The sequence below is a fragment of the Conger conger genome, chromosome 5 (genome assembly GCF_963514075.1).
Source record: "Conger conger chromosome 5, fConCon1.1, whole genome shotgun sequence".
Lineage (NCBI taxonomy): Eukaryota > Metazoa > Chordata > Actinopteri > Anguilliformes > Congridae > Conger > Conger conger.
The window spans coordinates 59,800,160-59,816,471 of record NC_083764.1 but is presented as its reverse complement, the minus strand read 5'-3'; the positions used below and the strand labels follow the sequence as shown (position 1 = coordinate 59,816,471).

The following is a 16,312-nucleotide window of genomic DNA, read 5'->3' as shown; positions in this document are numbered from 1 at the left end:
CTGGCTCCCAGATAAGATCTCAGTTGAGGAATGCACACACAGTATATCAAGCTACTATTAAGTTTGTGCTATGTGCCCTATCGTCAGCCTTTACAGTACAGTGTGTAAAAGCTAAGTTAGCAAAGTCTAATAAATACCAGGCACATTTAACACTGTGAGTGGAACAATCTTATCTAACAGTCACTGTAGACAAAGCTATCCAGTCATTCCAGGACATTGTATCCCCAAGTCATATTTACTTAGTGACAAATAAACAGCCTTCCTGAAACTGTCAGACTACTTTTGTAGAAACAAAACTGAATGAATTCCTGTTATGTTGGGCCCTCTTACATAAATGTATGTTATGTAAGATTTGCATGATCCTCAACTGTCTGGTCAGCAAATATGGTCAACTGAAAATGATGTGCAGATAAACTGCAAAAATGATGCAAAGCAACTTCCTGACAGAACCTGAATAGCAGACTTATTTTTAGCTTGTGTTTTAAGTGGAAAATATTGCATATTTCTAAATATTTTCAGATCTCAACAAAGACACTCAATCAAAGAGTATTCAACCAGGTTGAAAAATAATAACGAAAAGAAAATTCCTTTCTGAGCCATGAAAAATAAGACAAATATTATAGCACAATATTAAATATGATGCAACACCTGTGGAATTCTCTTCTGGTCAAACTCCCAGCACACATCATGAACAGGATGACAAATAAACCTCAGACCCTGTCTGCTGTACTCAAAGGCTGCATGCGCTTTCTTTCAACAAATATGGCAAAGTGCAGTTTTCAAAGAGGAGCAAATTATCACTTATTATTAAGAGAAAATTATTAAGATTATTAAAATGATATGCACATAACACCTTTCCAGCCCTGCTTCAAAGCTACTATTTAATTAACAATTTGCAGTAATTTCAACGGATCCTGTAATATTCAGTATTAATATGGTTACCCATGTCTCTCCTCTGTTTCTTAATGGATATTCATACAAACTAGTATGTCATTTCATATTCATATAGTCTGTGAATATGTGTCCGCTGATACATTATGCACATGTGTCAAGTGATGCATTACATTTCTCCCGTGGCAACATCACAAATGTGCCTATTTTTAGAAAATGCAAAACATTTAAGATTGTGAAAAGACACACTTTATTAATATTTAAATCTTCCTCACACAGGGGGCAGCCAATGAGTCACAGTGGGGGCAGTTTTATAAGCAGTCTGAGTCTAGCCGCTCGAAAGTGAGCCCCTCCCATAGATTCCCGTCTTTTGAAAAACAACCCCACACTCCCGCTTTCTGCCAGTGGGAGGAGTAACTCCAGCAAAGGCTGGGTAAAAACTCAAGCCAACAATAAGAGCCCAGCTGACTGAGATAACTGTTTTCCTAAATCTGTGTTAAACCATGGATTATTTCACCATCAATTTTTTTCAAAAGAAAACATTTTTGTTTCTTTTATTTGCCCAGCTTTCATTTGCATTTTCAAGGCGGGGCAACATACTGTACTCACTCAACTTTAAAAATGCATTTGTTCATCTTTGAGCACAGATGCCTGCCATATGTTTACTCAATAGCATGCTGCCATTATATGTGAGTTGATGAAGTCCTTTTGTCTTCACGGGGACAAAAGATTGGAGATTATCCGCGATGAGATGGAGGCGATAACATTTTCTCCGCTTTTGTTTCACGTCACGCGGTTTCCAACAACAATCTGATCGTCTGCGGATGTTTACAATCTTCTGCTCCCTCGGTTTGGCCACGCACGCCTTTCTTCAGCTTCCTGCTCACAACAGGGGAAGGAACTGCCACCATTTGCAGGACTCTTAATTACAATCGGGGGGACGGAACGAGCAAACAATAGACACCGAGACCGAAGGACCTGAGATTGTGAGGTGGATATAGGCCACTGTAAAGACCCCACAACTTCATCATACTAGTTATCAGTAAATCTTCAGTTATTTACTCTGCAGATGCATCCCAGTAAGTTATATGTCTTCGCTGTTAAACAGAATGCCTAGTCATTCACTGGAAAATTTTCCCCAAGCAAGTTAGACTGTGGTACTCCATCAGCCAGGATTCAAAGCTTCAACCTTCTGGATCCTGGCCTGTAAGTGTTGCCGTCAGTATATGCGGCTGCAATAAGCCTGTCAGCACTGTACCGGTCACCCAACACCATCTTTGAGCTTTGCGCTCGCTGACGCAGAGATGGACATCGTCATAAAGCACAGATACACTGAAAAAAAAAACCTGCTCTCGTCTTCAACATCAGTTTGAAGACCATCTACGCTGTGTGCACGTTGCATTCCAGTGAAGAAGCATTCTCAGATCAGTGAGGCTGATCAGGCCTAGCTCCCAGCGCCTCCTGGCTCAGCTATCTCTGCCACTCTCACGGAAGGGGGCCGAAACCCTAAATTCATCTGGCCCCACTGAGAATAGCCTGGGGTTGTAATTCCTGAGATTATCCTTTGAAATGAAAGGCTGCTTGGCTGCTCTCGTAAACACCAGATAAGCATTCGATTAGCATCGTCAAGCCTAATTAATTGACTTAAGCTGGAACAAAACAGCATGGATGTTGTGTTTGGAGTCAGAGTTGAGTAGATTCATATCCTCCTTGACACCCGGAAGAAAAACATATCTGAATATTTAAATTTTTGTTGACATAAAACAACTGTTGACAAAAAACAACTGAATGGCAAAAACAACATATTTTTAAAAGTTTTTTTATTTTTATTCGATGTGCCTTGTAGTGGAGGTTTCAGCGGTGTAGAACATATATGGTTCTTGCGGTTAAGACCAGAGACTATACAGGGGACAAATATTAATTGCCTGTGGAGGACATTTCACATTGAAACCAGCATGGTAGAGGTAGATGCTAGAGAGGAATGCTAGCGTGGCTTCTGCAGACTCTCAGTGTGCAAGTTGTTTAACCTGCAAAAGTAAACGGGAAATGACGCAGTACTAGCATTTCCAGAAATGCTATCTGGCAACAACTATTCGGTCATCAGGGACGGCCAACAAAGGAAGTGGCCACATCGTCTCTGTGTGTGCTGAAATACACAAGCTGCCCAGGACCAATCAGCAGATGAGCTAAGGCACAGAAGCCCATTTCTGTAGTGAAACATCACACTCGACTTGTTCCACTCCATCCCATGTGATCTTTCTCTGGCCAGTGTAAATAATACTTTTTTTTACAGACAATTGACTGTTTTACAGGCAAGATCATTTATCACATCCAGCTGTCAGCTCCAGCCCCCAAGAAAAGCTGGACTGTGAAATCATATTATTTGCCTCTGTCTGCACATCTGCACCAACCAGGCAAAAGAAATGGGAAAATCTAGGCTGGTTAACATTAAAGAAATTTCAAAGATAATTACTATATTCATTTTTACCACAAGAAATTACTATGAAGTCTGGCATCCAAAGTAAGCAACGTCTGTATTTGACTGAAAAATGGCTAAATTACCCTACAATAACTTTGTGCAACTGGTTTTGTGTTGGAGAAATACAGTTTAAACCTTACTGCATAGCTGCGATGCTCTGTGTGTTGAAGGTTATTTTGTGTGCTGCAGATTAATTTTGTATGGTGTGTAATGCAGCAATGGGTTATGGACATCCATGTGCTGTGTAATGAGGGAATGTCTTATAGACATGCATATGCTGTGTAATGCAGGAATGGGCTGTGCGGTGCAGGAATGGGCTCCCTGGTGCAGGAATGGGCTCTGTGGTGCAAGTGATTTACCTCAGTCCGCCTGACTTCAGTCCTCTCAGGCCTGTTGCTCTTCAGGTTGATGATGTGCACTTCCTGGCGGAGGGTTGTGGTGCCTCTGCTGGCACAGCCTGACAACGCAGTGAAGAGCTTCAGCAGGGCCTGCACAGGGTGCCCCTTCCCGAGAGGCAGCAGCTCACATGGGCTACGGGACAATGGACCTGCGTGCAAACACAGGGAACAGATTCAGCACAGGGCACTCTTCAGCAATAACAACCCAGCTTCACCCACAGGGCACTCCTCAACAATAACAACCCAGCTTCACCCACAGGGCACTCTTCAGCAATAACAACCCAGCTTCACCCACAGGGCACTCCTCAACAATAACAACCTAGCTTCACCCACAGGGCATTCTTCAGCAATAACAACCCAGCTTCACCCTCAGGGCACTCCTCAACAATAACAACCCAGCTTCACCCACAGGGCACTCTTCAGCAATAACAACCCAGCTTCACCCTCAGGGCACTCCTCAACAATAACAACCCAGGTTCACCACAAGGCACTCTTCAACAATAACAATCCAGATTCAGCACAAGGCACTCTTCAACAATAAAAATCCAGGTTCAGCATACGGTACTCTTCAACATTAACAAACCAGCTTCACTCACAGGGCACTCCTCAACAATAACAACCCAGCTTCACCCACAGGGCACTCCTCAACAATAACAACCCATGTTCACCACAAGGCACTCTTCAACAATAACAACCCAGCTTTACCCACAGGGCACTCCCCAACAATAACAACCCAGGTTCACCACAAGGCACTCTTCAACAATAACAACCCAGGTTCCGCACAGGGCACTCTTCAAGAATAACAGCTCAGGTTCAGCACAAGGCCACTTGTGTCTACTCACAGTGCACACAGGTACATGTGCCAGGTCTTATTCAAGTTATCATTTTATCTTTGAGCAATTTATTACAGTCTCAACTAAGGTATGTGAAGATGTCATATAAACAAGGACTCACACTGTATAAATACGCCAAAAACACATTCACCAAAGTTGTTTAATAAGACCTAGGTTCTACTACTAAAGGGGGATATGGGGTCATTACTAAGGTATCAGGATAGCCCAGGAGATGAGGTATGAAGGCCTGGCTCTGTGCTCCACAGCTCAACAGTCTTTTTCAAAGGTTTTTCAACACAAAAAACAATAAAATGAGCCTTTTCTTTTATGCCAAATGAAGTCCTGATCTCCCATGGCTTGGCTTAAGTCACAAAATTACAGTAAAATGGGTTTATACAGAAAACTATCAGCAGATAATGTCCTTGGAAGCCTTGGCTTGATTATCGTTGGCTTGATTTTTAATGACTTGTTCCTTAAATTGGACCTCTTAACATCTCTAGCATGACGGACATGAGCAAAGTTGGCTCTGGAAGTCACTCTATTCGTGGCCAGCTAAGGTCATCAGAGCTAGACAGAGGAGTCCTGGCTCGGCCAGTGCGTAGGTCTTTTGCAAGAGTCTGCCGGCACTTTTCACGCCTGTCCCCAAATAGGGTTGAATGGGTACTAGACTTCCCATGACCTCAGGGGAAATACGAGAGCTGTTAAAATAATGAGGATTCTGAACTACAAAAACATGGCTCAGGGACCTTCCAGATAATTACCACAAATTGTGGCTTTCGAGAGCAGGTTTCAGTCAGGTCCTGATGATTAAAAACCTAAAGCGGTGCTTTTTCCAACATGCCTGTAATTCTAGAGTTTTTATTGTGTGATTTGCATAATTTCTCAAATAAGCGCTTTTATTGTAAGAGTGATTACCTTCAAGTACAAACATTATATAATCAATTTTTAGTTTAAACCGCAGCACTGGTTACTACATAAAACCTATAATAACAGGTGATTCAACAGCTGAGTAATGTCAATATATGCTCTTAAACAAAGGTTTTCCTGGTAATAACCACAGGGCTCCAGTCCAAAAGGAGTCTCTCACCGGGGAAGACGTCTCGCTTCAGCCATATGATAAATATAGACAATGTTTTCCTAAGGAACCGCAATAGGTCTTATTTGGGAAGACAACACAGACCGTGTTGTGTTTTACAATAGCAGTCGAATCACTTCCAAGGCAGGGTCAAGGATGAAACAGGGACATGGAGGTATGGAGATAAATGACACTCTGGAACGTTTTAGGAACGGACGCGAAACGTGTTCACAACGTGACTCCTCAGCCAACACTGAGACCCAAAACAGGAGGGTGCCTTGTGTGTTATGTCTGTGCTGCTAAAGAAGCAAACGGGGGCTTTTTTCTTTGCTACTTGTGCTGCTGGGAGCCAGGGAGACAGCTGGGGGGTAAGGGGAGGGGGGGAGGGGGTCAGGGTTGGTGAGAGGAGCACGCGTAAAAACAAAGGCTCCCCTGGGACAGGTATCTGCCAAGCCCTGGGCTTCATCACCGACCACCTGTGCATGCCCCTCAGACCGCCAAAATACACCATAACACCCAAAACACAGAGAAACACAGAACCTAAATAGTACACTCCTTAACAAAAAAACATTGGGGAGGGACACAAAAAGCACACACTCGTTTAACACACTCATTTAACACAGGGGTTTTGTAGCAGTATTCACAGCCATGGGGAAGCCGGTAGCCAGGCATTCTCACTAGTTACTCTGTCGTATATACATGTTTCATTAATGGACCCACAGGTTTAGGTAAACAAAATGGCGGGGCAACAACTGAAGCAGTCCGGTTCAGAGCAGTGAGAGCAGTCACTATGGAAGAAAAAATGGAAGAAAAGTTTTTTTGGGCTTTGACACAATACATTTTTTTTATAAGATTGGAAAACGTTCTCAAGCGTGGAGTCACTCATTTGCATACTCCTGGACAATCACTTCTCAAGATGTCCCACACCACTTCACAAAAGAAGTTTTTTTTTTTTTTTTTCATTCACTTCATGAGTAATGAGCAATGGCTGACTCAGCTTAAGATTTATCCGTCAGCCTCTCGGAGGCTTTGAATGGGTTCAACAGAACAGCCGTGCGCCGCTTTGATCCGACACAGGGGCAGCTGTTTAAAAGTCCGACGAAAGTCCGTGAAGTACGAAACGCAACGAGGGGGCGGGCCTGACTGTAAAAGCGCGTATCAGACGCTTTCCCATGGGGACGAGTTCCCATCATGCCTTGCTCCCTGACCCGAAACCAAAGGCCCACCAACTCATACGTCCCTCGCAGAAGGAGCTGTGGAACAACAACTATCGGCCAGACCGAGGCCCCGCGGTCCCCGCACAAAAAAAAAAAAAAGCTTTTGGAAGATGGCCAAAAGATTACTTAATCGGCAGTGATGCCGTTTCTTTATTTAACCATTGAGAAAGTATATTGTAAAAAGAATACACAAGATCTGCACAATAATAGTAGGAAGCCCCCATTTGTTTTATATTCCTAAACAAAAGTGGAATCGTAGTTGGAGGCAGGGAGTGGGAGTGGGTTCCCATGCTGCCAGGAATAGGCCTTTGACATTGTAAGTACCCATCAACTGTGCCTGGCTCACAACTGTCAATAATAAATAGACACATAAATGGTCCGATTGGATTGTGATTCTTCTTTTCACAATTAAAAGCAGTGTAATATGTCTGGACTTTAACATGGTGTGATGTTTTTGCATTATTTTGTTACTTGGTATTCCTTACAGTTAAATTTGAAATATAATTTATCATATTGACTGGTTTGCACTGGCCTTATCCAAGTAAAACAGTCTCTAAATAATGAGAAATACCGTGAACTGTTTGTTTCTTTCAGAGACTGGTTAAATGCGACCACACCATATCTTTACAGGAAATTCATTGAGGGGAAAAACAGGAAGAAAACCTGCAATAAAACGGATTTCTACATGTTTGATCGACTATTGTCAACTACATCAACCAAAATAACGGAATATTCTAAAAAAAACAACTTTCAATTCGTGGTATACGATTTGCTGTTACGAAATACTACATATTCCAAATCATTGCATAAACAGACAGCAGTCGTGGCCCCTTGAGCGCATCACAAACAGCAGTGATATATGGGCCTATAATATACAGTACGTTTACATTGTAGACATATATTATATAATGTTCTATTATTAGTCAAATTTTCTGGGGTAGCCCAAAAAGTGGAGAGTGACCGAGGGGCCGCATCTGGAATTTCCATCAGAGCCTCAGCAGGCTGGATGAAAGGGGAGCTGGCCTCTCAACGGCCTCCCCCCCCCCCCCCCCGTCACCTCCTCTCGCCTCGGCCTCGTGACCCCGCTCCCTGGGCTGAGCACAGAGAAGCCCTGTCTGCCGGGGGCCACGGTTTCACACCCGCCCGCCGGGGACACCCACCCCGAGAGGGGTGAGGGACGATGGTTCACACTGCCACGTGGCTCCACAGACCAGAGGGGCCACTGTCACAGGTGCCCGGCAGACTACTGCGGCAATCGCAAGCCTCAGAAATACTGATCCGCTTGATGCTTAACCAAAGATCCCTATGTGTGCATATTTCCTCACCGACCTGACAATGAAGCAAGATCTCCATATCTTGAAAGATATTACGCCTTTATGTATACTGGTTAAAAAAGTATCTTACAGTATTTTATAAAAAGTATCTTACAGTATTTTATACCTTCATACCTCTGTCTTTTTTCCATGCATTTAAAAAAATCCAAAAAGCAGAGGCTCACATCCTTGTAACATCCCTCCAAAATTCCAGCCGTTCATTTTTGTCCACTGTATGGGACAAGTGTCGTACAAGAGTCGTACATTTTACTATGCTGAAACCTACAGCACAATGTTGGGTCTCAGGCGTATGTAACATGGAGGTGGCTATTCATTTCCTGGAGGAATAGCTGGTTAAAATATGATTGCTGGAGCAGGAGAACAGCAGACAACATTGGCCTCACGAAAATGGGAACCAATCAGAGTAAAAGGTGCAATGTTCAAGTATAGCTAGAACCGAAGAAACCATCATCCAGTCATCCTTCCCGCCCCCAACCCCGGAACTCTTTCATTTCAGGTCAGTATCACCAAGAGGAGCGGAGTTGGGTGCCACCCTTCCAAAAGACAGCACGCACCAGCCCGTGCGCACTGTGCAATCAACAGCCAAGGCCCTGCAAGTGGTAGAGAGCTGCCTCTGATGGGTTGTGAAAAGATCGGCAGGCTCAGGTTCAGTCACTTTTCGACAGTTTCGACATAATGTGTTACTGGGGGACAGCAAAGGGAAAAGAGGTAGCAGCGCTGAATTCAACTTGACATCATTTAACAGTGAGGAAACATTGTTTCCTACGGAAGGAAACAGCTTTCCTTATGTATGTAATTCTGTTTGTTCTCATTGCATTGACAGATTTTAGGCTACAGATCTCATAGACTCAGAATGTGTTCCTGATGTCTACGATTAGCTTTATTACCTGAGTGCAAAACAGTGTGGGTTTGTACACTGAACTCTAAGGTTTGTGAAGGTTCAGGTCAAGTGGATTTATGCAGCAGTAGTTAGGCATAACAGCTGGCTAAATAACAGCTGAAACCTTAGCTCGGTGGCTTCCAAAACATCTGAATTCAGAAAGGCAAAATAATATAAAATGTAAAATTACGACCAAAGATCGGGCAGCTATGATAATAACTACACCATTTTTTTTTCTTGTCAAGCGCATCTGTTTCCACCTAACACCTCAAAGCCACATTTTACTGCCTAGTGCTGCACTAAAAAATATGTGCTAATGTTCCGACAGCTTTAAATAGTGTTACTAGATTTTTTTTCTCCTCTGTTCTCCCACCTATCCTGGTCTTGAAACCCTTTAAATGGCATATTTTCCAGCTGAACAGAAATGTGAGGAGGACCATAATACATCCCAGCATGCATCTCAATCATACAGGAAGCTTCTAGCTTCTTGCTGTGATGCCTGCAGAAAATTGAGAGGGATCTATGAAAAAACCCCAGAAAGCAGCATACAGCTATTTACTTCCTCCTATAGCCAGGTCATGTGGTGGAAGAAGCAGAGTAATTTGTGGCTTTGGTAGATTTTCATACGCAGTAAATCTCCAACTCAAATACACAGCAGGAACAAATGCCCAGCAGAAAGTTTCCAGCATAAACACGTAAACTGACGGCTAGCAAAATGTTGTCTCTCTTCTTCGCTGCACAGGACTGTACAGGAACTCAATAACTAAAACTAACGAAATTGACATTAATTACATTCACTGTGTCACTTTTCCTCTCATGTGCATAAAACAGATGACAATAAGAAATGCCACCGTGCTGGTTTGGCTGTGCTGCTAAGAAATTAATGGGTCGCACAAGCTACATTTTGTGACTTTGAAAATGAGTCCCGAAGAGAGGTACTGTACCTTTCGGCGTTGGAACCACGTTTTCAAAGAAAGCAGCAGGGGAAGAGAGGAATGGATGCGCGCAGCCAACCACATCTTTAATTTTAAAATGCCACTGGGTTGTCAGGGGGCGGGGTGGGCGGTGGGTTGTGGAAAGAGTTCACACGGAGGCACAGTGAATAACGGTGAGTAAATTCCCTTCATTAGATAGGAAGTGTGCAAGTCGAGCTACCAGTGACATTACATTTACATTTCAGTAAGTTTGCTTTTAATCCAAAGTGACTTACAAGTGCATAGGTTCTTCAACAAGTGAAAAGTATCAAATCCATAAAAAGCAAAACACACGTAGAGCAGTTATAACCAAAAGGTTAAGTGCAAGTATTTAACATTACATGACATGTTATTTAGCTGACACTTTTATCCAAAGGACTGCTCTACACAAGAATGGCTGTAAAACTGTTGGTCAGTTCCATTTCTGCCAAGTCGCAAGCTCAGACAGTGGAGCGGATCCCCCAACTCATAACACTTTTTTGTTTTAAAGACGATGTGAGAACGGTCGCAGTAAATAACAGTCTGGATATGAAACGCTGGTGAGCCACAGACACCACGCTTATCACCACCCCACCTTCCTGTTCCCCCCGATTTCCTGGTTATCTTAAGCAATTTAATGAAAAAAAAATATCACAGACAGACAAAATTCTTGCATTCTGTGTCTGTTTGCCATTTCAGATGTACAAACAGCAAAGACATCAGAATGTGCATGTACAATCAAACAAAGGATCAAATAAATAGGATCAAACCATGGAAGCTATATGACACATAATCACAAATAGTAATATAAAAAACACTAAAGGAAGGGGATTCAAGGGGCCTTTTGAGTGTACTAACTGAGTTTCCAGAGCTTGAACAATGGGTAACTGATATTCTCAGGTCATAGGCTACTTTCATTCAAAAAATATTATCATATTCATATACATGAGACCTTCAGGTTATTTCAACAAATTCAGCTTGTTCAGAGGTGAACTACGCGGGGTATCACAGGAAATGTTTTTGTAGACACTGGATCAGACACTGAAACTAGAGGTTTCCCACAAAGAGCTCTAGGATTTTCTCAGCGACAGATTTCAGACCTGTCAACCACTACCTACTGAAAGATCATGAGGCCACACCTTTGAGACAGGAGGTGAATTCACTCCATTCCTATATTTCAACAACAAAAACGTATCCAAGAATAAGCAGTCTTAACTGTTACTACTGATGTCACTTCCGCCATTACTGTACATGTGGGACACAAACTTAGCAGAGAACGCAGCTGCAATGAATACAACAAGAGAGAATAATTTGCACATTCCAAGTCAAGTATGTTACTATGAAAGTAATACCAAATGTGTGTTTCTAACTGAATCACCATCCCATGGAGAGACGGCCCTGATGAATTATGAAATACAAAAGACAAATTGTAAAGTTATGGCTTTGCAGAATCAACCACCGCCTCAAATCTGTTTTAACTGTACAAACTAGAAACAGATGATTCAGTTAAACATTGAATCGCAAAATCCAAAATCCTCCAAGGCCGCCGTTTTTTTCTCTTGAAAATGTAATTCTCAGCAATCAATGGGACCTCAAATCTCACATTACAACAATTAACTTCCCATGGTGACGCAATAACATTTGATAAAGACAATACAAGTTAAATTGATAGCTAGCGACAAAGAAGAGAGGAACCCTGCTGTAAAGTCCAGCTATGCCAGCTTGACCAGCTTGACAACTCAGCTGATGAAGCTGGTCATAGAGCTGGTCTAGCTGGGTATGAGCTGGTCAACCAGCTAGTGCTAGTAGCTTGTCTGAGCTGGTAGCTGGTCAACCAGCTGTTTCAAAACATAGCTTGAGCTGGTCAGACCATGTCAAGCTGGGAGCTGGTCTGAAATGGACAACCAGCAACCGGCTGTTTCAAAACCTTGAGCTGGGAAGACAGGAGGAAGTGCAGAGCAGGATGAAGGTGAGCACTCAATCGCACTTAGTCAAGGAAGTAGCAAATGTCCCCATCAGGTAGTGGAATCTGAAACAATGCCATGCCAGCAAATGCATGATATGACCCAGCAGATCATAGTCAGAAACAAAATGGCTTTTAGTGAAGAAACCTTGCTGATCAGCACACTGTGGGATTCCTTGGCCTTCTGCAGTGAAGTATTAGGTCTGCAATAAAGCTTTTCTGGTAGGGCTGAGATGAGATGGAACAGGGATATTTAATAGAAGAATTTCAAGGTTTAGCTTTGTTCCCTCTCCAAGGCTGTGGGCAGGGCTTGTTAAAAAAAACTCTTACTTAGAAGGTGGACAGTCGACATGCAGACCATCTGCGGCAGAATATGACTGTCCCAGTGGGACACACCTTTGATAACAATTCAAATGCCACAAGCAGATGTCAGCATGGGATCTGTTGCAAGGGAGGGAGGGACTCTAATCTTTCACGTGTGGATTATGGATCAGAGGATGGACCAGAAGCCTAGTGAAGACACATAGACAGCATACCCCAGGAGATGAACCCCATATTAAAAAGGTGCCAAAAACCAGAGAACCAGTCACGTTAACAGTGTGAAGGCCCAGAGGGAGGGCTCAGTAAAGAAGGAGGGGGTGTTCTGGAGATTATCAGAGAAATTCTGAATTTGTGTACCATTTCGCAAAAGTCCCTTAAGACACCCTGATCTAGTACGTTTCACCGGCAAATCTAATCCAACTACATCCAAGAAAGGTATTACATTCCTGCTGCAGTTCTTCACTCGTTAAGACACTAAAGCAACCTTCCAAGAGATCTTTTGGTGTATGCACTACATTGACAGACCAAGTCAGCCAAACAGTCCACGGTTTCTAACAAACAGTGTGACTCAGGAAGCCAAAAGTCTCTTTACAACCTCAGACGTAATCATAAATTTTCTCCGGGGCTTTGAAGTTAAGGATAACAATGTGGGTTTCCGTAGGGAAAGAGCAGATGACTCACTCAAGCAGGACCAGGATACCCTGTCTTAGCCACTTAGCCGCTATCCCACTAGTAAAGTGGCAGGACCCAGAGCTCTGCAGACTGTGTTGACCATAGAAAGAGGAGCAATTTAACACATTACAGCGGCAGTCTGCACACAAATGTAATTAAAGCATGTTTCCATTTACCGAGATTACTATCTACCCATCCAGGTAACAAATGGAGGTGACAAATTTTCTAGATTTCACGACTTTTTGAGACACAGTTTGCAGTGATATAATATAAACCTAAAATTTACATTCAAAACTCAACAGCCATGTCTCTTTTCAAATGTACCGCCACAGTTATACTTGCAAACATCAACAGAAATGTACATGTTAATCCAAAACTGTTTCTTCTATTGAATAACTCGCAAGCAGAAGCTGATCGCCGAAGCACACCAGTATTCTGGGGCAATTGTTTTGATCAGCATTTTAGCCTGGCTGTTTGCTGCACTTGGCTTGTGCATTGAAACATCAAAGTGTAGGCGTTAGCCAGCTGTGAACCTTAGTTAGCAAATGTGCCAAGGCACTATAGCAAGTCCATTAGCTTGGAATGTTGGACTATGAAGAAGACAGGGACACTTTGCTTGAATACTGGCTGTAGAGTTTTATGAATGCAATTTTCGGCGGATTCGTTGCCAGAAATAAAAAGGTTGTTTACAACACTGCGAACTGCATCGAATAAAGTTAGAAGGCGACCAAACTAGGCTGATGTCAGAAACAACAGTATAATATATGCAGTGTGTACAATAAGGAGGTAGAAAAGGGCTGGAGTTTAGTAGAGATGCAGCATGCCTCGGTAAACGCTGCTTCATCTGCACATTTAACAAGATATGCTCATGCAGCGAAAATGCACTTTCAACTGAATGGCTAATGTAACCCAAGTCTCTCCAAGGGCATTTCAGCCATCACTTAGAGGCAAATATTTTTCCCTGGTGTGGCTTGCCCACCCCCTCACACAACCCCTCCCCCAGGGACCCCTCTTACCCTGTCGCACTGAACAATCTCCCCCCCACCCCTGAATCCTCTGACAGCATAGAGGCTGCCCCCCTCACCACACTCCACCTCCCCGGTATTACGTGATTAGTTTGTTCTCCACTCGGAACTGCGTCCTTTCCTTATCATCGCCCTCAAAGCTGCGACAATACCTTTGGCACTGCCCTCTGCTGGACCTCACAGCCCCGCTCAGCTGTTAACGCCACATTCAAAACTCACCCTTTTCAATGAATGAGATGTAAAAAAAAATGGATCACAACTTCTGTTGAATGGATACCCTTTTTGTCCCTCCTACCCCTATGCATTTCCAGAGGAAATAAAGACAAAGGGCCTCGGGGGGGTTCCTTAGCAAGCTGTTTGTTACTTTGTCCAGCCGTATGGATTTTCTACGCGCTCCAGCTACAGGTCGCGCCGGCCATAAACGGTGGAAAGTAATGGAATGTACTTTAAAGAGCACGCTGAACCCCAGTTGTCCGTCCATCTCGGTTATATATCGCAACGGAGCGGTAGCGTGTCGTTCTCTCCGCTAAGCAGCCCGCTGGCCGTGACAGCACCCGAATAAACTGCCGCCTCTGAGCAAGGACAGCGCATAAACACGGGAAAAGCGTCCCGCAAGCTGAGGAGAGCGACGCACACGCGAGTCCAGACAGGGCCCGGCGTAACGGATGACTGCTTCCCCACTCCATCACTGCCAAACACCAGGGCCACTTCCACTCACTCCGGGCTTACGGAAGTTGCGCTGCGTGAACCAGGAAATCGTTTCTCTGTGATCTTTTACAAATTACGGCCGCAAACTTTGCATTCGGAGTGTCGTCTCTGCGGCAGACTGAAAATTACCGCGGCCAATTACAGCATTCATCATCACGACAAATTACTGCATCTTTCATTGACCTCTTTCATTAAAGTGAAACCATGCAGGGAAGAGAAGGGGAAGATGTTCTGCCGGCTTGCCTTAGTCACTCGGAGGGCCATGTCAACCCTGATGTTAAAGTTAGCTATAACGGCTTGACCGGCATGAAAACTGAGCACGTCTAGCTGAGTATGAGCTGGTCACGCAGCATGGTCTACGGGTCATGAAGCTGGTCTAGCTGGGTATGAGCTGGTCAACTAACTACCAACTGTTTCAAAATATAGCTGGAGCTGGACAAACGATGTGAATCTGGGAGCTGGTCTGAACCGGTCAACCAGCTAAGCCATGTCGAGCCGGGAGCTGGTCTGAACTGGTCAACCAGCTAAGCCATGTCGAGCCGGGAGCTGGTCTGAACTGGTCAAACCAGCTAAGCCATGTCGAGCTGGGAGCTGGTCTGAACCGGTCAACCAGCTAAGCCATGTCGAGCTGGGAGCCGGTCTGAACCGGTCAACCAGCTAAGCCATGTCGAGCTGGGAGCCGGTCTGAACCGGTCAACCAGCTAAGCTATGTCGAGCTGGGAGCTGGTCTGAAATGGACAACCAGCTACCAGCTGTTAGTTAGGTTAGTAAAAAATAAAATGAAATAAGTAAAACAAATAAAAACATACATGATGCAACAGTTTAACTCCAACAGTCCCCATGGCTAAAACTAAAATGTAACCCAGCGAAGAATCTTCAGCTATCATGATTGTCAGCGTGGGCACAAACAATTATGAAAGTGGCCAAAAAAAGTTTGTCACAAGGCAAATGACATTTGCCGCTGAAATCACATGGCAGCGTAAAAGCTTTGATTCAAACCAAAACTGGTATCGTTTTCAGTATTTCTCAATAACGTGGCAGAGCTTTTCAGTGTTGGTCGGCACTTAGCTCATCTACCAGGGAATTTCCCATGTTCGTGTAACAAACACCTGCCCAACAAGTATGGATTGCAGAAACTGAGACTGTGTTGACAGTGTTATGAGCTGTGATAAACCCATCAGGCTTGACTACAACATCATGGGATACCCATAACATCTACAGAACCACCCATGTTCATGTTTTAGTACAGAGGTAGACAAAATTAATCAGAAGGTTAAACTTGCTATTGAAAACTTAACAGTGAGTAAACTGCATTCATGATCATTCTCGGTAGCACGGTGCTCTCTTTCCAAAGATATGCTCCATGTACGGGCCATGGCAGTACAGCCAGACCTAGCAGAGGGGGCACAGGTGAGAGACAGCATGGCCTTCTGGGAACACTGGCGATGAGAGACGCCCCCTGGAAGCCCCCTGATTATTTGAGCTGTGACATGGTGGAAGCTGCCATGGTGGGGGGAGAAACTAGGGGTGGTGGTGGGGGAGGGGACTGAAAGGGGGGAGTGG

At 43.9% G+C, this 16,312-nt stretch overlaps 1 protein-coding gene across 3 annotated transcripts in view; it reads right to left on the bottom strand.

Moving 5' to 3' along the window:
- LOC133128683 (transforming growth factor beta receptor type 3-like) overlaps nt 1–16,312 on the bottom strand; it is an 83,592-nt gene that overhangs the window by 47,563 nt on the left and 19,717 nt on the right. For all 3 annotated transcript variants that reach the window (XM_061242401.1, XM_061242400.1, XM_061242402.1), the window contains exon 3: nt 3,730–3,917. In XM_061242401.1, coding sequence (XP_061098385.1) covers nt 3,730–3,917 — 188 coding nt within the window. The remainder of the gene's footprint in view (nt 1–3,729; nt 3,918–16,312) is intronic.